At 50.8% G+C, this 21,645-nt stretch overlaps 1 protein-coding gene across 1 annotated transcript; it reads right to left on the reverse strand.

The window, feature by feature from the left end:
• Positions 1 to 16,147: 16,147 nt before the first annotated feature.
• LOC119454154 (uncharacterized) lies at positions 16,148 to 20,739 on the reverse strand. The gene is made up of 2 exons (XM_037716151.1): positions 20,513 to 20,739; positions 16,148 to 16,622 (listed from the first exon to the last, which is right to left on the reverse strand). Exons 1-2 carry the CDS (start codon positions 20,737 to 20,739, stop codon positions 16,148 to 16,150), a joined length of 702 nt encoding a protein of 233 aa, XP_037572079.1.
• Positions 20,740 to 21,645: the final 906 nt, after the last annotated feature.

The following is a 21,645-nucleotide window of genomic DNA, read 5'->3' on the forward strand; positions in this document are numbered from 1 at the left end:
CCTCTTTCAAGCATAATCCCCTTGGTATTAAGTATCTAGGCCTCCGTCTTACATCAACTCATACGGTCAAACCATATCGCCACAACTGAAGCAAAAGCATCACGTACACTCGGCTATCTGAAGCGTAATCTTTACGATGCTCCTCAAACTACTCGCAAGCTAGCATATCAAACATTTGTCCACCCTCAACTGCGCATTTGGTCCCCAGGGCCACCTCGATGGCCATTTCTTCTGCTTCGTAAGTGACGTTGCTAACTACCGTGTCTGCGTTGACGAGTGATCCATGGGCGTCCACCACAGAGACCGCGTAGGCGCCTCGATTCCAATATCTGGCCGCGTCAACGAAGAGGACTTGCGTTTCGTTACGTTTGATGTTGTCAAGGATTGCCTTCGCTCTCGCTTTTCTCCGCCCTTGTGTGTTTCTTGGGATTGGATCAACGGTTATTGACCTCTTGGCATTTGTGCATAGTTGCGACTTCTCTGGTGGCACGAAGAGTGGCTGTATGCCTGCTTCTAGTAATATCTCGATGCCCGCCCTTGTGAGTGAGAGCCGACTAATTTGGGCGTTTCGCTGTGCTTCAAAGCGTTCTGTTGCCGTGTTGTGTAGCCGCAATTGGAGGAGTCGTTCCATGCTAGTCTTTCTAGGGAGGCTTAGGACCTTTTTCAATCCTGTTCTGATTAGTGTGTAGATTTTGTTCAGATCTGTCTTCTTCAAGTTGAGGAAGGGGCGGCGTAGGTTACGTGGCTGCTAAGGAAGGCGTGAAATGCTTTCTCGAGGCTGTCCTCTTTCAGTCCGTCCCATGTGCTGGCGACCCGTGATATGACCCTGGTGAAGTTGAGTGTGCTCTTTGTGATGCGTTTTAGTGCCTCCGCGTTGTCATTACTGTAAGCCCCAATGACTATTCCCAGGACCTTAATTGTGTTACCCTTGAATGCAATCTTCACGCAGCGTGAACTGCCTATCCGAGTAACATCCACAATGACCTCGTCATTAGCTGGCTTGACAATAATTGGCAAGTCGTGGTTAAGGATGGCCACGTCGACGTCGTAGATAACGCCAATGACTATATCAGATCCCAGAGGGATATAGGACCGCACCTGAATGCCATCAAGGTCGGTTACGCTGCGTAGAGTGGCCAAAGCACCCGCGTGCTGGACATCGATCGCTAGTAGATTTTTTTCGGGTGTTCACTCGAATGGGCGATATTTCATTGGGCACCAAGGCTTCCAGTAACATCGACGCAGATTGTCTGTTGCGTAGCTTCATGCTAACGGTAGGAAGCACGAGCACAGATATGATGGTATTGGCGTCCGGCCTTTGCGTGTGTCTTACTGTTTCCGTACTTGACGATGAAGACGTCCTAGTGTTCCTTCTCTTCGCTTTGCGACTCTGCACAGGTTGGAAGTCATCATCGGAAGGGTCGTCGCTGCTGAGAGAGTAGACTTGGGTGTCCTCGCTGTTGCTGTCGCTCTGTTGACCGACCCGCTTCCTGGAGGCGGCCGCCGCTGACGCCGCCGTCGCCGGCAGACGTGCAGGGTCGTCCACATCCATCACGACCGAGCAAGGAGCGAAGACCAGCGGATGCACCTAGAATTGCACGGAAATAAACTGGAGCTAGAAAGAACAGCACTGTGGTATGGTATGGTATGGTATGGTATGCCTTATCAAAACTTATTCGTGCTAACCTATAATTTGAAGTGATTTCGTGGTATGATACGAGCGGGTCTCTGTTGTCTAGATCCCTCCAGGCTGGGTTGAAGCGAGGAGGCGGACCACAGACGCGGAAAGTGAGTTCTCGCGCCAGTTGGTGTGCCCGCTCGTTCGCATTACAGTCAGGAGGTCCGGAAACGTTGCCCATGTGGGCCGGGAACCATGTGATCTGTGGGGACGTGAGGTTGTCTCCTCCCGTTTCTTGGAAGAAGATTTTGTTGACAACCGTAGCTGCTTTCCTAGAGACGAGGGCCGCCGAGAAGGTTCTAATGGCTGTTCTTGAGTCCGAGTAAGTGACGGAGGCTCCTTTGCAGCTTTGGTGTGCGGCCTTTCATACCGAAGCCTCTTCAATGCCGCAAATGCATGAAACTGGGGCACGTGAGCAGTGTCTGTGAAAACCAGGCAACATGCTCCCGCTGTGCCGAGCCCCACGATGCAGATAAGTGTGGCACCACTGTAATGAAGTGTTCGAACTGCAGCGGATCACATGAGGCTTCATTGAAGAATTGCCCACATATTAAAAAGGAAATGGCCATCTTGAAAGAAATGATGAGAGATTATTCAACTCACTGAGAAGCCGCCGCTAAGATTAGGAGGCGACGTTGCCGTCGCCGACGTTCTTCAAGGAATGCTGTTGCCTCTACGACGCGCTTGCCACTTCCTATGACATCACCTCCTCCTCTGCCGCCCCGACCATACAATGCGGAAAGGACCACGAAGGACAAAGCCACTGAGAAGACATCTGCCGAATCCTGGCCGGCCCTACCAAAACGACAGTAAACACCAACAGGATCGCGGCAAACTTCTGATGGACAACCCTCGGCGTCTACTGTCGGTGATTTGTCCGATCAGGACACGCAAGTGACTGTAATGCTGCAGTTGCTAATTAATACAATCTGCATAATCCTGAACAAGCTACAAACACCTGCAGCTCGAAGTGCTCTGCAAATACTGGATGCACTAAATCCAGTGCTTGCTAGCATCATCTAAGCACCATGGCTCGACCAATAGTCGCCTTCCGCACTGAAGTTAAAGGTGCGTCGATCTTCCAGTGGAATGCCAGAGGTCTCAGGAACCGCATAGCAAACTTTCGCCAATTCGTTTTTAGAAATCGTTTCCCATACTGGTCATATGCGAGCCAAATACATCGACTCCACCCAGACTGTCTGGTTACGAACCTTTCGCCTCGTCCACATGCGGAGCATGCAGCAAAGTAAACGCCCACATCCGAACGGATCTTACGTATGTCGCTCACGCGGTAGAGCTACATGACGACCACCAATATGTCTGCCTGCATGTAAAAAAGAAGACTGGGTTATTTACACTTATTGGAGCCTACATATCCCCAGCGGGTCACTTTGATAGCAAAAGGCTCAAGAAAATATTGCAAATGACCAATGGCCCCTGGGTTATCACAGGTGACTTTAACGCGCATCACCAGCTATGGGGAAGCACTAAAATTGATCCTAGAGGCAGGAGTCTTGCCTCCTTTGCTGCCGACCATGATATGTTCTGTGTGAATGATGGCAGCCCTACTCTTCTGCGAGGCACGACCTATAGTAGCTGCTTAGACTTGACTTTGGTGTTACGGCGCTTCGCCTCGAGCGTCCATTGGTTTACTGACATAGAGACACATGGAAGTGACCGTATTCCAACATACATCAAGATTAGTGGAGTTGAGCAAACCTCCTCTACAGCCTTGCGTACAGTTGAGTGGTCAAGGTTTAATGAGCATATGGATGACGCATGCCGGGAAGGCCTTTGACACAATATAGAAGACGAAATCGCGGACGCATTGAAAGCATTCATGTGCTCGCTCACAAGGTCAGCAAGGCGAACACACTTCGACACAGAACTGGAGAGGCTGCGTGCGGAACGCCGACGGGCGGAATGAAGGTATCGGCGCACGAAATCCGTTCTAGACCAGAGGGCTTCACGACGCATACAAAAGAAAGTTCAGCGTCGTATGGATAAATTGGAAGACAAGCGATGGAAAACTTTCTGTCAGACACTTGATCCCCGAAGATCGCTCTCCCACATATGGAGAACGGTTAGGGGTATTCGCTCATGTCCGCATCAAAGGAAGCCCTTTGCTGCTCTGGCCCTCTACCAACACCGCTCGCAGTTTGAAGTGGCTAAAGAGTTCTGTGTGCGGGTTGCTGGATCCGTGAACATCCCTACTGACGCGGCACTGAATGACGTCCCTGAGGCACGTGTATCAGAAATGAACGTGTCATTTTCATCTGAGGAGCTCGACGCTGCGTTAGCGACCTGCAGGCGTTCTTCCTCACCAGTACCACATGGCATCCCGTACGCTGCCCTATGCCACCTTGGACATGACGCACGTAGTGAGCTGCTCAACTACTACAATGAGTCTTGGCGAAACGGCGTTGTTCCTAAACAATGGAAATCGAGCCACTTGATCCCCATTCTGAAACCTGGGAAGTCTCCGCTTGATTTATCATCATATCATCCGATTGCGCTTTCGAGCTGCGTCGGCAAAGTGATGGAAAGAATGATTCTTGCTCGCTTAGAATGGTACCTCGAGCGATTCAACATCTATCCGGATGACATGGCTAGCTTTCGTCGAAGTCGCTCGTCCATCGACAATGTTATTGACCTCGTTACCTGGGTCCAAGAACAGAAAATCATCAAGCGCCTACCAGTTGCACTTTTTCTCGATGTCAAAGGAGCATACGACAACGTCGCCCATGAGGCCATACTGAAATCACTTGAGGCTGTGGAGTTGGTGGCCGGATGTATCAATGGATTCGGGACTATTTGACCGAGAGGTGCTTTTTCTTACAGACTGAAGACGGCCCAACTTCGCAACATTACATCTGCCGTGGTGTGCCGCAAGGTGGAGTGTTGAGCACTATATTGTTCAACCCCGTCTTGGTGGGACTTGCGGAGTTTTTACCGCAGACAGTTCATGTCTCTATATACGCCGACGACATTTGCATCTGGGCCTCTTCAGAGACTCGGCCTCAGGTGCGGGCCAGGCTTCAGCGGGCGGCAACCATGACGGCGTCTTATCTACGAGAACAAGGCCTCAGTGTGTCTACAGAAAAGTGCGCATTAGTTGGCTTTACGCGCAAACAAATGTCCCTGTATCCTGTTTCAATCAACGGTCAAGCTGTGTTCTATGTTAAGACGCATCGCTTTCTGGGTGTCATCATCAACCGCAACCTCTCGTGGACTCACTTCGTTTACCTGAAGAAGTTATTTGCTATTGCTCAGGTATTTAAAATTCTCTGCGGGAAAAACTGTGGTGTACCAGTCCAGTTTATGCTGCAGCTGTACAGGGTACTGTTCCTGGGACTCCTTCGTTACAGTCTGCCAGTTTTATTAAATACATGCAAGACGAACATTCGCGCTCTGGAGAGCATACAAGGTCAAGCCCTACGCACGTGTTTAGGGCTGCCTCGGTGCACCTCAGCAACAGCAACAATAGCCATCGCGAGAGACCATACGATCCAGACACACGTAGCTGCCGACTCCCTCAGAGCCCACATTCGTTATCCGTCAAGGATCCCCGACCATCACTTAGCTTCCCTACCAGCGGAGAGACCTCAAGCGACCTTTTCAAAAGTGATTAGCGCCCATCAAGAGTGTATACCGTCATCTTTAACACCGGCGGCGAAGCAATCATCTCCCCTGTGGAACCTGCGACAGCCTCAAGTGAATTTTACTATTCCCGGAATCACCAAGAAAGCCAATCATCCATCGCTGGCTCTGAAGCAACTGACGCCTCTAATAATGCACCAGACATATAATGACTACATACATATATATACCGACGGTTCGACCTCACCTACCAGCTCAACTGCCGCATTCGTCGTTCCAGCCAAGCAAGTTGCAGTTAAATTCAAATTATCACATATGACTACATCTACGTCGGCAGAACTTGCAGCCCTCCATGCAGCTGTGACCTGCGTCAAAGAAGAGCCGGCACAGAAATGGGTCATATTCTGCGACTCTAAGGCAACCCTTCACAGTATCAAGTCAGCCTTACATCACAAAACTTACGAGCAGATGATATCCGACATCAGGGAAGTACATCGCCATGCTCTGGAAACAGGACACATCTTAGTGTTCCAGTGCATTCCTTCTCACTGTGGCATCATTTGCAACGACATTGCTGACAGGGCTGCCCGATCTGCCCACGAAGACGCCCAGACGCGTACAATACCTTTGGCGAGGACGGACACTGCCAGGGAACTTCGTCTGCTTGCACGTAAAAAGTCACAAGCTTTATGGAGTTCAAGTGCCTTCAATTGTCAATTGTACCAGTTGGACCCCTTGCTACGTCTACAACTGTCATCTAGCCTTTCCCGCGGCGAAACAACCTTGCTGTGCCGCTTGTGGCTGGGAGTGGCGCTCACGAACGCGTACTCATTCCGTATGGGAATGGCCGAGAGCCCGATGTGCGACTCCTGTATGTGCGAGGAAACCATCGAGCACCTATTGTGTACCTGTCCTCGCTACGACGTGCAACGCCTCTCTCTCAAGAGCACCTTAAACCGACTGGACTCGAGACCGTTCTCTGAGTCAAAGATACTCGGACCGTGGCTAGACCCACCGTGGTTGCTCAGTGGCTATGGTGTTGGGCTGCTGAGCACGAGGTCGCGGGATCGAATCCCGGCCACGGCGGCCGCATTTCGATGGGGGCGAAATGCGAAAACACCCGTGTACTTAGATTTCGGTGCACGTTAAAGAACCCCAGGTGGTACAAATTTCCGGAGTCCCCCACTACGGCGTGCCTCAAAATCAGATAGTGGTTTTGGCACGTAAAACTCCATAATTATTTTTTTACACCCGTCACTGGCACAAAAAGCGATGCGTGCATTAGTACAGTATTTGAAGTGCACCGGTTTAAGAGACAGCCTATAGTGTCCCTGTACATCGTCCCACGTGTACTCAGTACTCATTCTCTCCCTATTTTACTCTTTCTATTCCCCCTTTTCCTCACCTCTAGTGCTGGGTAGCAAACCGGACGCTCTTCTGGTTGACCTCCCTGCCTTTCCTCTCCTTGCTCTCTCTTAATTGTGTTACACCTGGGGATGTTTCCTCCATCCCTGGTGTGTAAGTCAACGGGGAGGAAGCTAAGGGGTGTCTCTGCCTGGGGCCTTGTTTGCACAGGAGGAGCTCTGATTTGCTGGGGGAGAGCTTCAGTCCCGTGTTTGTATGGAAAGCTTCCCTGGTGTCCAGCGCTTGCTGTAGGTTCTGCTCAGAGTACCTAGCAGGCCACTCGGGGACCAAATGGTGATGTCGTCCGCGTAAATCGCGTACCCTACCCCCGGGACTTTCAAAAGTTTGCGAGATCGTGCATTGCGATGTTGGAAAGAAACGGCGAAAGCACTGACCCTTGCGGAGTGCCGATGTTACCTAGCATGTGCTTTCTGCTTCTTTGAGATAGATAGATAGATAGATAGATAGATAGATAGATAGATAGATAGATAGATAGATAGATAGATAGATAGATAGATAGATAGATAGATAGATAGATAGATAGATAGATAGATAGATAGATAGATAGATAGATAGATAGATAGATAGATAGATAGATAGATAGATAGATAGATAGATAGATAGATAGATAGATAGATAGATAGATAGATAGATAGATAGATAGATAGATAGATAGATAGATAGATAGATAGATAGATAGATAGATAGATAGATAGATAGATAGATAGATAGATAGATAGATAGATAGATAGATAGATAGATAGATAGATAGTGTTTTTTGAGTTTGAGTGTTTTTGAGAGCACCAAGACGTAGGCGCTTGTTTCATGGCTTACGTGACACGCATATCAACAGACCTCAGGAGTTCTTTGAACTATGTCTAAGAGACCTTAAGGCGAAAGGCTCAGTCATGCTCGTGAGTATGACTTCGACCATCAACTTTTAGCCTTTCCCTTCACTTAGCACTACATCCGAGCCCATTCCATTGGTTTTTGAGTTTAACCTTTTTTTTACTGAGTCATTGTTATTTTTGCTGAGTCATGCTCATGACTATGACTTCTACCACCATCCTTTAGTGTTTTCTTCATTCAGTACCCACTTCAGAACCCATTTCAGTGGTTTTTGAGTGTTAATCTCTTTTCGCTGAGTGATTGTCATTTTAGGCGGCTGTGTTATGATCGACATGACACGCATGTAATGACATGCATGTTATGACCTATCATTTATGTTCGTCATACATTGTTGTCATACTATACCAGTTTTGTTACCTACCAAGTAAACGAAATGACCATGAGAGCACCAAGACGTAGGCAGCTGTTTCATGACCTACATGACACACATGTCATGATATTCATGTCATGACCTATCATTTATGTTCGCCATACACTCTTGTTATACTATGCCAATTTTGGTAAATATCAAGTTAAGGAAACGACGACGAGAGTACCAAGACGTAGGCGGATAGATAGATAGATAGATAGATAGATAGATAGATAGATAGATAGATAGATAGATAGATAGATAGATAGATAGATAGATAGATAGATAGATAGATAGATAGATAGATAGATAGATAGATAGATAGATAGATACTCTCAAAGTGGCAAATGTTCGCCAAGAAATGCTTGGCATCTAATAAATTCCGGAAAATGCTGGGGTTGTCGTGGTAGTGCTTAGCCTAGCCTAAAAGCCAGGACTAGCTAGATGACCATCAGCTCCGTGGTCTCTTAAGCATTGCGCCTCCAGTGCAAGTTACGCTAATGTTTTCCAGTACCAATCAATAGCCACTATTTCATCCGTATAGCGTCAAGCATATATAAGTGCGTTTAATTTCGTTATGTTAGATTAAAAGATCATTTTAGTTTTGCAATTACCTTGCGTATACAAGTCTACAATGTCAGTGCGAATAACCTGACATATATATTGAGAGAAGAATTAATGTAATTGTCAGAGCAAATGTGGAGGCTTTCAAAGATATGTAATATATACTGCGAGTATAAACTTCGGCTCCAATGGCAGTACCCAAGGTTGTTCCATACATCTACCCCATACATCAGCCCCGGGGCTGTTCCCAGCTTTGAGAATGAGAACCACGGACGCTACCTTCCACTCATATGGAAATACACCCGATTCCCAAATGCGGTTGATCTCTGCCGTTATGACCTTAATCGACCTGTCATCTTAATTGTGCAGTGTTTTGTTAATTACGCCATATGTCCCCGGGGCTGACCTGCCATTGAGTTTCGGTAGTGTTTCGCGAATGTCCACCTCCTCAAACGGTCTGTCTAGGCCCTCCGCCGATCTGCCCTCATATCGTGGGTATTCTGGCTCCGGGGGCCCAGCCACGTCCGCCAGGGGAAGATACCTCAGTGCCAAGCGTGTGGCGATTTCGTCATCCCCATGATGCTGCCTTTCCGCATGGAGAATTTTATCCACCACCCGATTCTAATTGGTTTTGGTCTTATCCTCGTGGAGCAGGCACTTGAGTAGTTTCCGTTTTCCACCTATTCGCATCTGCCCATGCACCACGTTACAAACCTCATCCCATTGCTGTCTCTCAAGCACATGGCAATGTGCCATAATTTCCTTGTTAACCGCGGAGCAGTATTAGGGCGCTTGAATTGCTGGTACTTTTTGCAACTAGCCACATACTTTTATTGCGATAGCAATTATATGGACACTCCAAAGCAGATTTCTGCCGTCGGCGTCGCCGTCGCCGTTGCCGTCGCCGTCGCCGTCGCCGTGAGGTTCCGTATGACGTCAATGGAGATGAAATCGTCGCCGCGCGCCGCCGAACGCTGTATCTGCGAGTGAAAGGGCGCGAGGGACGCGCGCTTTCACGGGGAGTGAACGAACGGCGGAGAACAAACACGCGTTCTGCGCCGTGCTCCCTTAAGGGCTGCAGAAGTAGGCGTCTCTTTCCTCCTTTACAATCACCATATATGTAGAAAAAACGCGCCTTGTTCCGACGCGCGAAAAGCAGTGGGGGGAGGGGGAGGGAAGGCGTTCGCACGATTTTGTGCGAACGCGGGCAAAACGCCGACGGCGTCGACAACAGTTCTGCGTGTTGCCGGTGCTGCTGCATGTCCAAGTTTATACAGCTGATAAAGCTACTATCATTACTCCGTATAGCTCTCTACAAATTTGCTATCGCAATTGATGCTTCGCCTTTCAGGTGAAACTGCGACAACTTTTTATTGCGATAGCAATTATATGGACACTCAAAAGCAGATTTCTGCCGTCGGCGTCGCCGTCGCCGTCGGCGTCGCCGTCGCCGTCGCCGTCGCCGTCGCCGTGAGGTTCCGTATGACGTCAATGGAGATGAAATCGTGGCCGCGCGCCGCCGAACGCTGTATGTGCGAGTGAAAGGGCGCGAGGGACGCGCTCTTTTTCTATATCACATCGCATGCCAGTCCACTAGAATCGGCCCTGAATGCGGTGGTATGTTTTGGTAAAACCCTGGTGTCCAGTGGTCGAGTCGTCGTGCATAGCACGGAGTACGTGCCTTCTCAAAATTTTACGGAACACTAAGAGCAGGCGGGCACCATCAGCCGCATAATTCTTCTTGTAGAGCAGGCCATCTTGGATGACAAAATCATTACCTGTCGGCTGAGCAGCTGAGGCGCAGAGGCCATCAAGGCTGCGGTCATTACGCTGCTCTTCCCGGAAGGTGGCCAGGTCGAGAAAAAGAATGTCGTCGATGGCGGCCAGAAACTCATCGAAAATGTCGGCGTCACATTCACTTGTCGGTAGAGGGAGCCTCGAAAGACACTCGGCGTCCGCATGATGCCGGCCATTCTTGAAAGGGACTGCAGAGTCAAATTCCTGCAAACGTAGCGCCCATCGAGCAAGGCGGCCAGACAGGTCGCGGAGACCAACCAACCAACATAGTGAATGGTGATCAGTAACGATCGTAAAGCGGCGCCCGTAGACATATGGGCGGAACTTCTGGACTGCAAAAACGACAGCGAGGCACTCTTGTTCAGTGACGGTGTAATTTTGTTCGGCTTTGCTCAACGAAGGGGTGGCGTAGACAACGGCATGCTCGGCGTCACCGAAACGCTGGACGTGGACGGCGCCGAGGCCGATTGCAATCGCGTCGGTGTGCAATTATGTTGTGGCAGAGGGGTCAAAATGACGAAGTATGGGCCCGGAAGAGAGCAGGAACTTCAGTTGACAAAACGAGGAATCACAATCTGATGTCCAGGTGAAAGGATTATTCTTGCGCAGCGATGAAGTCAGAGGGTAGGCAGTATCGGCAAAGTTAGACACAAAACGTCGGAAGTAGGGGCAAAGACCCAAGAGGCTTCTCAGCTCGCGTTGTGAGTGCCCTTGTTTAATGCCGCTAACTGCAGCGACCTTTTCTGGGTCTGGTCGTACGCCCTTCTTGTCCTCTAGACGTCCAAGTACTAGCGCCTCTCGTTGGCCAAAGTGACAGTTATTTGAGTTGAGGGTAAGGACAACTCATTCAAGGCACGTCAAAATAACGTCCAGTGGATGGTTGTGGCCTGCAAACATGCTGCCAGAAATGACGACGTCGTCACGATAACACAAACAAATCTCCCATTTCAAGTCGCACAGTACCGTGTCCATAAACCTTTCAAATGGCGCAGGCGCGTTGCACAAACCAAACGGCATGACGTTCTCTCTTTGTCCACTGAATGCGTGAATATCTGCCAGTAGCCCGATCGGATGTCCACAGATGACAAGTAGGATGCGGAATGAAGACAGTCGATAACGTCATCGATACGGGGAAGTGGATACACGTCCTTTTTCGTCACAGAATTGAGACGCCGGTAGTCGACACAAAAGCTACAGGACCCGTCTTTGACGAGGAAATTGTGGTCACTGACCAAGTCAATGGTAAAAATAACACAGAGACGTTTCGGGACCCGTAGGGGTTCCTTGATCACACTAAAAACTAAGGACCCGTCTTTCTTTTTCACGAAGATGACCAGCGCAGCCCAAGGGATAGAGGAATCTTGGATGGTGCCTTTGGCTAGCATGTCGTCGACCTGTTGAGCGATTATCCTGCGCTCCGACACGGACACGCGTTAAGGCTTCTGCCTTATAAGATGCACGTTCTTCGTTCTGGGGTATTACGTGCCAAAACCAGTTCTGATTATGAGGCATGCCATAGTGGATGGCTCTGGATTAATTTTGACCACCTGGGATTCTTTAACGTGCACTACAACGGAAGCACACGGGCGTTTGTGCATTTCGCCTCCATCGAAATGCGGCCGCCGCCGCCGGGGTTCGATCCCGCTACCTCGTGCTCAGCAGCTGACTCAGCCACCCCGGCGGGTTATGGGATGCGCGGACGCTGTGTCGATACTGTGGCGAGCCCGCATAGAAGGAATGCGAACTTTGTTAGCGTTCTGCGCGAAATCCAACAATGACGGATACTTGCTAAGCACGCTGACCAGGGCTTGATGCTTCTCTGAAGACAGTGACTTGTTGATCATTCTTTAGGAACGACAACGGTTCTTCGGGGACACAGGGGCTAGCCCCGTGCGCTGGGGTTTCGTGCGACGTGTCATCAGTTAAAGCGTCTATGTTGAGAGTAGTATCCACTTCAAAAGAGGCAAGTCACATACCGCTGGGTAGCACAACAGACTGGGCAGATGAATATGACACCCACAGTGTAGTTGTTCCGCAGGCTACAGAGAGGACGCATCGAGGCTCGAGCACACTTTTCTAGACAACGGTCGAAGGCACAGGCTGAACAATAGCATCAAATGTATCGGCGTTTACACCGCAAGCAGCAACTCGAACTCTGGATAAGGAACGTGCCGGTAAGACGGCATCTTCAATGATGGCAAGAGTGCGTGACAAGGTGGCAGGTTGGTCGACCACACGAGACAGGAAAAGCTCGCTCGTACCGCAGTCAACAGTGGCACAACACTGTTGTCGAAAACCGTGGCCAAGAATTACGTCATGAGTGGATTCGGCAAGCACGGCAAATTCGGCTTGATAGATGTTATCGGATATATAAACGTTAGCGGAGCACACATTAATAGGTCGGGGCAAATCGCCAGTCAAAGCACGAAATGTTTTAGCGGTGTCACATCGCTTTACGGCCTAGCCGGGTCTTGAAATCCAGGCTGATAACGGAAACACTCGCTCCTGTGTCCACTAAGGCCAAAGTAGTAACAATGTCCACTAAAACACGAATCTTGTTATGACACATGGTGACTGTCGGATACATAGGGGCGTGTAGCTGAAGATTACTGGCGACCGCATCTCCATTGGTCGCGCCGCCTAGTTTCCCGGCTGTGGTGAGACGTCGTCGCGGAGATGGAGACCTGCGCTGGCGTGAAGGCGGCGGCGTCAAGCTCCGCAGAGAAGCTGGTGACTCGCTACGGTAATTCGCCTGGTGGATCGCCCTGCAATCAGAGTCAGAGGACCAACGTGTCTCGTCAACATGCCGAATGCCACGCCAATAAAAAGTACGTGGTCATTCATAGAATGGTGGTGATGTGCGACGGCGGTGAGGACAAAATCGGGCGACGTGGCCGCGAATGCCGCATTGGAAGCAGATGGAGCATTCACGGGACGCACTGAAATTGTCAATCGGAGGGTAACTGACACAGCCGTCCCACTCTTCAAAAACTGCAGGTCGTCTGCGTGAGTAACCGTCGTGGAACTGGTAACTGGTAACTGGGTAACTGGATACTAGGGTTTGGCGCTCCTGGACGAGGGTCGAAGTTGTAGGCATCTACGAAGGCGGCGGCGATGGACGTCTCAACGAAGTCGCCGGAAGAAAAAGGCTCTCGAACCGATGAGTCGAGAGGGAAACCGCTCGGCGTCGGTCAAGCTCTTCGCGCACCACTTCCCGAATCACTGACGCGAGGTCGGATGGAGCTGGGACCACGTCACCACTGGCGACGTTAGTCACGTTGGCCAGGCGGCCGACGTGAGCTTTCAGTGCTTCAAACAGGTGGCAGTGCAGAACGACGTCCCTTACGGACACCAGGCGGTCTTTTCCTAAGAGGAAAACGTCCTCAGCGATCCCTTTTAACAGATGACCAACTTTGTCCTCTTCCCTCATCTGAGGATCCAGGGCCTTGCACAACTTCCTCATGTCCGTAGTGCAAGTTTGGCCGGCGTCTTGAGCTCGCTGCATTAGCGTTTACTCTGCACGCTTCTTTTATTGTGATAGCAATTATATGGACACTTCAACCGGATTTCTCACGGCGTCGCCGTCGCCGTGAGGTTCCCTATAGATAAAATCTTAGCCGCGCGCCGTATGCCGGAGCGGAAGCGTGCGGGGACGCGCGCTATCACGGAGAGCGAACGCACTCAATCTCCCACGCGCAAGCAAGGAAGCGGGAAGCCAGCGCCGGAGGGAGCGGGAGGGGGGGGGGGGCGCACTTCTACTCTGCCAACAACCGCGCTCGTCGCTCGCTCGCACCGTCGCTTATCTCCACACGGCTCTCACCTTTATGCGCCGTGCATTCGCCGCTCAGTTTCCGTTGAAGCGTTAGACCGCACGTACCTTCGCCCGTTGCTGCGGCGTATGCGCTTGCTGCCAGCGTTTTGACAGTCGTTGTCTGCAGTCATTCAGTGTGATCTATTCATGTTTGTTTGTGCGCGCTCACACCACGCTTGTTCAATCAGTTAGTAATAGTCGGGCCACATTTTCCAACGCACGCTACACATGCAATGCTGCCCGGGTCGGCAGTGCAGCGCTACAGGTGTGTCCCTTCGCACGCGCTGCCCACGGGAAGCGCTTCTCATCAACACCACCGTTTCACACGTGCCTTCTCGTGGTCATCGAGTCTCTCTTTATGTCGGTCTACTTACGCCGCAGCACACCTGCTTACTTAATCAGCTCATGTTTACTACAATTCATATTGCTACCAAAGCCGCTCACCTTACTTCGTATGACATTGCTGTGTTGCTATCGCATTCATTGATTCGCCCTTAGGGCGAAACTGTGACATTTTTTATCTGTCGATCTCCGAAGCACTTCTTCATTTAGTCTACGAACTTCTCCCAAGTTTTGAAGCTTTCTTCATAGTTTTCAAGCCACACAGACGCGGTTCCCTTGAGGAAGAAGGCAACGCTGTTTAGCTGGGCGGTGGCATGCCAGCCATTGAGCCCACTTGCTCATTGGTAGAAGCTGAGCCACCCGTCCACGTCTTCCCCGGCTTTTCCAGCGCAAGTGCGTGACTCGATGTAGGGCTGCCATGGGACGCAGGTGGCGGATTGTCGCCGTCGGAAGCCATCTCTGGAGGCAGACCGGCAATTCGGCGACTTCCGCGAAACTCCAAGGATTTTGCATTTGCGATCGGTTCTTCGTCGTTCTTCGGGGCCACCGTTGTTTTACCCCACACCTCCACCAAAACTGTTACGATGGCGTGCGTTTATTTAAAGGTGACTTGATGAAAAGGGGGAAAGGGTTGCCGCGCCGGCACCGAGACGCTCCAAAGACAAGCGCACTTCGTCCTCTTGTTCTACCGACCTTGCTGTCGCTTTAGCGTAACAAATAGTGATCGTTTCGCAATTCCGCCCACAAGTTAGCCCTGGAAAATTCCCCTGCCGACCCCACGAACGTGAGGTCCGGAGTCGAATCCCGTGACACAAAGTTGCCAATCCTGGTGGGGAAGTTTGAATCGGTGGTTAACGTGAGGTCAACATCCGCGCTGCCTGTCGGAGGTTCTCGCCCTTGAGTGTAGTGTGAGGGTAACCCCCCTCCTGATGCTGGGCATTAAAATCACCGGCCTCAAACGTGGGGGCCCTGGCCCTGCCTGCCATAGAAACCGCATTATCCAACAATAAAGTAAAGCGATGCTTCCCCCCTCTAGGGCGACCGTACACGTTGAGTATGAATACGCTATTCCTAAGCTCGCCGCTCGAGATAACCTCGTCAAAAAGGTATTCAATTTTGCACCTACCCATGTTTAGGTCGTGCTGCATAAAAGTGTGTGTGTTAGCAACGAGAGTGGGGACCCCCTTAACTGCGGCCCTTTCTCCACGCATGAGTTCGACACTGCATGCTTGAAATGTCGGCGCAGAACGTTTCAATGTCACTGAAAATATGTGTCCTCAACATACAGCCCGCGGCCAATCTTTGTACCGTCTAGTGCGCAGCTACTGTAAGTTGCGCAGATCTCTCGATGTTTTCGTTTTTCTTTCGTGGGACATGTCAAGGGGAGTTTTTTGGTCACGTGCACGCGCGCGTGTTCTCGTACACGCAGAGTAAGACCTTACAACACGTGCTTATAGCGGCGGCGCACTCTTCGCTCAAACATACACACGTTTGAGCCCACCGAGATCGGTGGGCTCATCGGTATCGGTATCGGCATGAGACATGCTAGCAGTAGATCACAGGTAGAAGTGACGCATTCAAGAGAAGAACACAGTCACACCGACGCTTTAGATAAGTGCAGAGAGATCATCGGATATGAATTAATGAGCTTACGTCACCACATTCGCTGTTTTCTACGCATGTAAACAGCAGCTTACTGTAGCTGAGCCCAGATACGCCGGTATAGCCTAATAGTAGAACCATATATGTCATCGAAGTAAGAAAGTGCGCCTTTTACACGCTCGCAGTACTCGATGACATCAGGAAACCTGAAACTGTTCACGCAGCCAATGTCAAGTGAGAGAGCCAGGAAGGCGAGGATGCTTAGAACAGCTACCGTGAGCGTGTCGCCGGCGGCGAACGGACCTTGGGCGATGAGGCGCTGGATTCCCCCCAGAACCTTCTTCTCGAAGTCAGCCTGTTCCTCTTCAGTTGGTTTGCTGTTGTCGCCAAAGCGTGGGTGCAAGAAGGTAATATGGTGAGGCCGAATGCTGCAAGCCACGCTGTAGAGAATCTGATCGACGCGGGTGCGCTGGTCAATGCATTCGGGGTACAACTCGGAGTTGTGAGCGTACTTTCGCTGCAGGTAGTAGACGATGGCGAGGCTTTGTCCCAAAAGAGCGCATAATCTAAGCGCGCGCCGCGCATCGCTCAAGCCAGCAAGGAAACAAGACCCCGCGTCCGCTTCGACAGAGGGAGAAGAGCGCATGCGCCACAGACAGCCGACGCGATCAACGGAGCCTAGAAGCTTCGACAAGATACGCGAAGGTTACGGTAACGAGAGAGAGAGCACGCGCGTCGAAACACTCTCTCACCCGGAGAGCAGAGAGAGAGGGAGGACGACAACGCGGCTTGCGCCTACGGACGAGTCACCACCCTCCTCGACGACGCTCCGACAGCCGCGGCCGAAAACGCGAGAAATGTCTAGAAGATTCCCAAGCTTGGTTTTGCTATGGCAGCACGACTCCGAGAGAAAATTCGAAAAGCACTTGCGAAGGTAATAAAAGCGCCGTGCGGGAATCAGCAGGGGGGACCAGGGGTGCGATTTTGTACGCGTTCCAAAATGGAACGGAGGCGGTCCTTTCCATCGAGCCGCACATGATTGGTCGATTTGATCGTCACGGTTCAAATTGACCAATCGTGTGCGGCTCACGGTTCAAATTGACCAGTCGTGAGCGGCTCGATGGAACGGACCGCCTCCGTTCCATTTTGGAACGCGTACAAGATTGCGCCCCAGACCGCGCCGGTGAATTGATGTGACGTGAAGACTAACCGTCTTCACAAGAAGGGGATTCCCCGGCAAGCTAACGGACGAGTTCCTCCAGCGTCTGCATTTCCCGAAAATGCTTCATTTTTTTGGATTTGCCTCGAGCTACGCAGAGATCGTCCGGCTCAAGACCATCAAGGGTGAATACGAGTGGACACTTTGTGTTCCTATTCATTCTGTACTGCTCGACTCTTAGTGCTTGCCGTTAATTATTTTCCAGAGTTTTGTTAACACACATCTCAATTGCATTGTGTTGTGCCTAGCCGAAGTGTTTATGTGTGTATGTAACTGCCTTATTTGAAGAAGATATTTTCTTGTGGTTTGACAACTCTGGACTCGGTCTTTGGACCGCAACCAGCGTTCGATGGCGCACCAGAGGGCCCCTTATTAGTTGTCCTAGCTTTCCTGGGGTTATTTTGGATAGCCGATAAGTCGGCTTTGGAATTTGACCCGCCCTTGGCGCCTCGTTCACGGGGTGTGTGACGGGCTTTAATAAACGACGCAGCCATTAATTGTCAACGAGATTGGGCACCATACGGAAGGGACTAAGCTCGAGGAATGCCTCAGTACGGTTCTCCTGTTTGTACAAGTCTACGTGCTTGACTGTCAGTTCGACGCTGAGGTGTTTCGCCAGCGAGGGGACCAAGTCACAGGCTGGCCTCCCGGGAAAGTTGTACAGGATTATGACCGTGCCGAATGCACGATAGCGCGCAGGACAGATTCACACACAAAGAAACTTTCACGTACAGAGAAACTCTATCCACCAATACCTCTTATAATAGGATAACCTGCGGTCTCGAATCTCTCGATCTGAGGAACTGCTGAAGGGCCACCCTTTTTTGAGAGAACCCCCAACATTTCCATTGCCAGATCGTAAAGTTCAATATACCGTTACTCGCAGCCGTCATTGGAGATATCGACCAATTCAGCCTGTGTATTACCATAGGGCTCCCCCGTGGAAGCAGCTCTACTCTTAAGTAGCGTGTTGACGCCCTTCCAGTCTCTCAGTTCGCCTACCTCTTCGTCAAGCCTCGAAGTCCTTGCGCTGAGAGGCCATCGCCTCCGCCATTTGCCTAAGAGCCTTCTCAATCGCTGCCAAGGAATCTGTGATTTGCACCGGAAAACCGAGCTCCTCGTTCCTGGCCTGCTCAGTAGTTGCCTTTCTCTTTGCCGGCCTAACCTCACAATAAGCATCCATTGGAACCTCAACGGTTGGCGACTCCCCTACATTCTCGGGAGGAGTAGCCTTCGCCACCTCAGCTTCCTTCATTTCTGCTATCTCAACCCTGAGCTGTTCAAAGATGCCTCTAAGAGTAGCATTCTCCTTTTGGATTCGACTAACTACCTCAAAGATAAGAGACTCTGAAGCGGCATCCCCCTTTACCTGTGGCTGTGCCATTTCTTTGACCTTGGTGGCTGTGATGAAAATAATGTTTATGTAGTGCTGTTAGATTGGTGATGAGACTGTAATGAGGTTTGGGCCCAGGACCACTCACCAAAGAACGAAATCGACCACTCGAGTGCACACAAACACAGAATATATATTAACAGCACAAAACGTACAGACTTCACGATGGACATGTAATTAAGTTATGCTAACGCATGCAGTCCCGAAGCTGCTACTATAGAGTGTCCTGTCATATAATATAATGTCTCTCGCCGTGCGTTCCCTTTGCGTGAAGTCCGTTGACGCGTAGAGGCCGATGTCGGTCCCGAAGGGTCGGCTGACGGCTGGACGACGTCACCATGGGCCTACCCACGGTATCATGGGATCTGCAGCTGCAGCAGCGACGGCAGCAGACACAGCCGTGGTAGCCGTGCAACAGCTCTCGCTACTGCACTCGCCTCCGGCAGCAGGCTGGTCGTGGCAGTGGCCCGGGAAAGCGACCACCTCGCCTGGCTCCCTGGACCGGTTGTTCAGCAGGAACACAGGCCCTTCAGGCTCCCTGGACCGGTTGCCCCGCTCGCCTGGCTCTCTCGAACGGTTGCCCCGCTCGCCTGGCTCTCTGGACCGCGGTTGCCCCGCTCACCTGGCTCCCTGGACCGGTTGCCCAGCAGGAACGCAGGTCACCGGCATCCGAGAACGAGTTACCTCGTTCGCCTGGCTCCCTGGACCGGTTGCCCAGCAGGAACACAGGTCCTTTGCGTCCAAGGACGGCGCAGTGGGCGTTCTGGGTTCTCTGGACCGGGCGTCCAGCGAGAACCGGCTGGCCTTCAACGCCGAGCAGCTCAGAACACTTGCACGCACCACGCGCCACGCGCCACACGATCACACCACTTCGTCATCGCCCCCGCACGGCGAACACGGCAATGTCTTTTTGTTTTTCGCGCGCTTCCGTCCATATCATGACAACCCCCGGTTTTAAGAAAGTTGTTTACAACTTTTCTAATGGGGAAGAAGGCGGAAAACAAAGGCCAACGTGTTGCGCGGAGGTGCACTTTGACAACGAGTTCACTACATATACAACTGTTGTTTTAAAAGTAAAATCGGCAATTGTGTTCTTATCCTTTAGCACTCCAAAGGTTAAAAATTTTAACTCTATGGTAGTATACACTTGTTCATTCAGCGATTTAAGCACGGCTCAGGTAATCCGCTCATCCGTTATTCTACTCTTTGTCATGTTGAGTGCTTGTAGAATGTGACCATTGCCAAGCTTATTCTTGAAAATGCTGAACGCTTGCTCTTGAGCCGGTCCCCACGCGAGACTGTTGTTTGGTCCTTTCCGTGTGAGGTCTGTCAAAGGCTTGGTGACCTCTGTTATGGCAGAGACCTGCTGCACTTGTAAAGGTTCGCGTTCCTCATATTTCTTGAGCATATTGATGTGGAATATTTTTCTTTTTCCACTTATGTTCAAAACATAGTCGACCTCGTTCTTCCGTTCGATGACTTCAAATGGACCCTTCCATTGCATTAGCAATTTGTTGGAATCAGTCGGCAGTAGAAGTAGCACTTTATCGCCAACGTTTAACTTGCGAGGACGGCTCTTCCGGTCAAAGGGGGTTTTTTGCTTTGCGCGTGCCTTCTCCAACTCGTTATGGGCGAGTTTGCATGTCTCCTCAAGGCGATTTCGAAGATCGACAAGATAGGTGTAGGTTGTACGAGTTTCGCCGTCGATATCCTCATTGGTCCACAGCTCCTTGAGCACCGTCAGTGGTCCTCGTACGTGTCGGCCATAAATCAATTGAAAAGGCGAGAAGCCCAGGCTTGCTTGCGGCACTTCTCTGTAGGCGAAGAGCAGTGGAGCAAGGTACCTGTCCCATGATCGAGGTTTGTCCTGGCACATCCTCTTCAGCATGGTCTTCAGGGTACCGTTGAACTTCTCAACGAGCCCATTCGCCATGGCATGATAGGGAGTCGTTCGGAGAAACCTGATGGCAAGTAGACGGCCCACCTCTTCCATGAGTTCTGCTGTGAAGCTTGTTCCTTGGTCACTTACGATCTCTTTGGGTAGACCAATGCGAGAGAAGATCTCAATCATTCCCTCTGCCACGTGCACAGCATCAATTGCAGGGAGAGCAATGGCATCCGCATATCGCGTGGCAAAATCTATGAGGGTCAGTATATAGCGGTTGCCACGGTCCGATTTCGGTGAAAAAGGACCAATTAAATCGACCGCAACGCGCTCAAAAGGTGTACGTATTATAGGCATGTTGCCCAGAGGCGCAACACCTATTTTGCCTTTTGGTGTTGTTCGCTGGCATTTATCGCAGGACTTGACGAAACGTTTCACGTCGCCATGCAGATCTGGCCAGTAAAAATCCGCCAAGACTCGATCTGTCGTGCGCCGAATGCCTTGATGTCCGGCCATAAGACCTTCGTGTGCGACTTCAAGCAGAGGTCTTCTAAACATTTTCGGCACGACAAGCTGGTTAAATGTCCTGCCGGTAGCAAGACAGTACTGTCGGTAGAGAAGCCCACCTTTTTCAAGGAACGAGTAGCAGTGGCCTTTTGGTGACTTGCACTTTCTGTCGACTTTAGCAAACAGATATTTCAACGTTTTGTCTTTCTGCTGTTCCTCTGCAAATTGGTCTTTGGTAACGTCACACCACTTTATCTTTGGTGCGCACAATGGAGTCGTCTTATTCTCTTGTGGCTTCACCATGGCGGAAACATAGTGAGGGTGCTCCACAGGTATCACTTGCACACTGGTGTTTAGCGACGCAGTGTCTCTTTGGTCGACTGAAGCGTGCTTCCAGTTAATATCTGGCTCGTGAGGCCCTCTGACGCCGGGTAGGTTTCCGAGCACAAGATCATAAAGCGGCTTGTTCATACATAAAGCTGTGATTTCTCCAGTAAAGTAGGGTGTATTTACGTGGAGTCTGGCCTCTGGCACATCAATTACAGAGCCATCAATAAGCAGGACTCTGCTACTCTTTCCAGTCAA

This window comes from Dermacentor silvarum, chromosome 5 (assembly GCF_013339745.2).
Source record: "Dermacentor silvarum isolate Dsil-2018 chromosome 5, BIME_Dsil_1.4, whole genome shotgun sequence".
NCBI classification, from domain to species: Eukaryota; Metazoa; Arthropoda; class Arachnida; order Ixodida; family Ixodidae; genus Dermacentor; species Dermacentor silvarum.

Excerpts from the sequence above, each read along its gene's own strand:
- LOC119454154 (XM_037716151.1), bottom strand. The coding sequence starts at position 20,739 with ATGATTGAGATCTTCTCTCGCATTGGTCTACCCAAAGAGATCGTAAGT. Across the intron at positions 16,623-20,512 it reads AAACCTCGATCATGGGACAG|ATTATGCGCTCTTTTGGGAC; the intron begins GTACCTTGCTCC and ends GCGCGCGCTTAG.